This window comes from Apostichopus japonicus, chromosome 12, assembly GCF_037975245.1.
Source record: "Apostichopus japonicus isolate 1M-3 chromosome 12, ASM3797524v1, whole genome shotgun sequence".
NCBI classification, from domain to species: domain Eukaryota; kingdom Metazoa; phylum Echinodermata; class Holothuroidea; order Aspidochirotida; family Stichopodidae; genus Apostichopus; species Apostichopus japonicus.
Window position 1 is genome coordinate 3,657,531 of NC_092572.1, and position 2,015 is coordinate 3,659,545.

Consider the following 2,015-nt stretch of genomic DNA (forward strand, 5'->3'; position numbering starts at 1 on the left):
ATGTGCACCTTATGTTGTACAATATTTCATAGTCATGCTCATGAAGAAATATAAAAAAAAACACGAACATGACTTTTTTATGTATATAGCCTTTGTAAGGTATGTTGTGAGACACGTTGTATTCGATCTCATTTAATTCAAAATTTAGGCTCACTTTGCATTATCCCACTGAATCATAGTTTTTCTTTAAGCCAATACATTGATTCCAATAGCGGCTGATGAAGGTAAATTCTTTTCCATGCGGTACACACGTGATTGATTTTATGAATAACTTATGTGTTGCAAACGCTATTTGTGCATGATGTGACTGGATCACTATTTTTATTTAAGCCAAATCATTGGCGGTGATTGTTAAAATTATTCAACTTTTTTCCCATGTAGATCCAGCTTCAATCAGATACGCAGGGAATGACATACTTCATATATCTGTTCACCAGTTTGCCAACGTATGCTGCATATCTGAGGGTAACCCTAGACCAAGTGTTGAATTACAATGGCTGTCAACAGAGGGAGATTGGAAATTCCTCTCTAACGTCACTGAGTATGTTTATTATAGAGAACCATTCACGTATTGGACGTTCATGATACACGTGGCCGTAAGACAGCCTCTGCAAGTCAGATGCTTCGCTATCAACAAGATTCCTCCAGCTGCAACAACACAAGTATTGAATCTTGTAGCTAAATGTAAGTAATCAATTATGAACAAGTAACTAAAAAAACAGGTGAACTTATTACCATTCACACTAAAAGGTATCAGTTGTTTTTGTTTACATAGTACCAAATTCTGTGTTTAAAATTTATTCTTCACAGTTCCCCATCTGTGCTACAAATTTAACCCTGATTTAAGTTTCTTTATGTACAAGTTGGACCAGATATTTTGTAAAATGTCAACTAATGTCAATTTCTCAACATAAAATAGCAATGCAGCCTTCTGTTAACTACCTAAACCTTGTAATATAGGTTTAACAGCAAAGCACAAATGATATACGTTTATTTTAATTGCTTTTGTAACAGATCCAGCCAGTGTACGTATGCTGAGCCCCTCAACTACGGTACCCGAAGGAAGTGATATAATTATTGAGTGTCAGTCTGACGGATTTCCTCCCCCTGATACAATGTTAGTAATGCTCTCGAACACAAATGGAACTGAGTGGACACACCTTCCCATCAAAGCTACGATGAGCAACAAAAGCATTACTACTCGGAAGTTTGAGCTTAAAAGCCTTGCAATGAACGATTCTGGGAAATACCAGTGTGTGGCTAATAATTCAGAAGGATATGCGTTGAGTAAGACTATTGAAATAAATGGTAAGTTTGCAACTGTGCGTTTAATAAAGTATTTGGCTGGCAGTTTCACTAAAGCTCAAATAATTTCAGAAATTGTTAACAATAAGACATAGTAGATTTCTTTCTTTAATTATCATGTGAAAGTTAAGGTTTCACAGTTATCGCTTCATATGACGTGAACTAATCCTTCTGAATCAAAATTAGCGGCTTGCTTAGTCACAGTTCCTCTGACCATAGTATTGTGTGTATTTTAATTGATCAATTATTGACTCCACTGAATAATACATATATCCCTTTGTTGTTTGTTTTCTTTTGTAGTGACATCTAGGGTATATTTTTCAGGAGAATCATTGGCAATCGTCATGTTAGCAGTTCTTGCTTTAATTTTTCTGGTGGCTCTGCTGATACAAATATTAAAAAGTAAGTACATCATAATCATGGTTTCACTTTAAGCTATGTTTAATGCAGAATTGAACAATGGAACATCGACAAACACTTACAACTATATCCACTTTCGTTTTACAAAAGTTTAAGATACCATTACAGCATAGTTATAAATAACAGTAATCGAACCTTTTTGCCTTATATCATTGAAATGCATGCTTATTTTCCAAAGCTACTGTCTAATAGAGATTTAAAGAGAACAATGCTTCAAATTTAAAGTGCGTGTTAGTCGTATGGTTTATAAATTTTATTCCAACTCAAAACTAGTCTTATTATCTTTTCAG

At 34.4% G+C, this 2,015-nt stretch overlaps 1 protein-coding gene across 3 annotated transcripts in view; it reads left to right on the top strand.

The window, feature by feature from the left end:
- The window catches only part of LOC139977157 (uncharacterized), a 43,355-nt gene that overhangs the window by 1,510 nt on the left and 39,830 nt on the right, over positions 1-2,015 (top strand). For all 3 annotated transcript variants that reach the window (XM_071986316.1, XM_071986324.1, XM_071986323.1), the window contains exons 4-6: positions 382-684; positions 1,015-1,308; positions 1,606-1,707. In XM_071986316.1, coding sequence (XP_071842417.1) covers positions 382-684; positions 1,015-1,308; positions 1,606-1,707 — 699 coding nt within the window. The remainder of the gene's footprint in view (positions 1-381; positions 685-1,014; positions 1,309-1,605; positions 1,708-2,015) is intronic.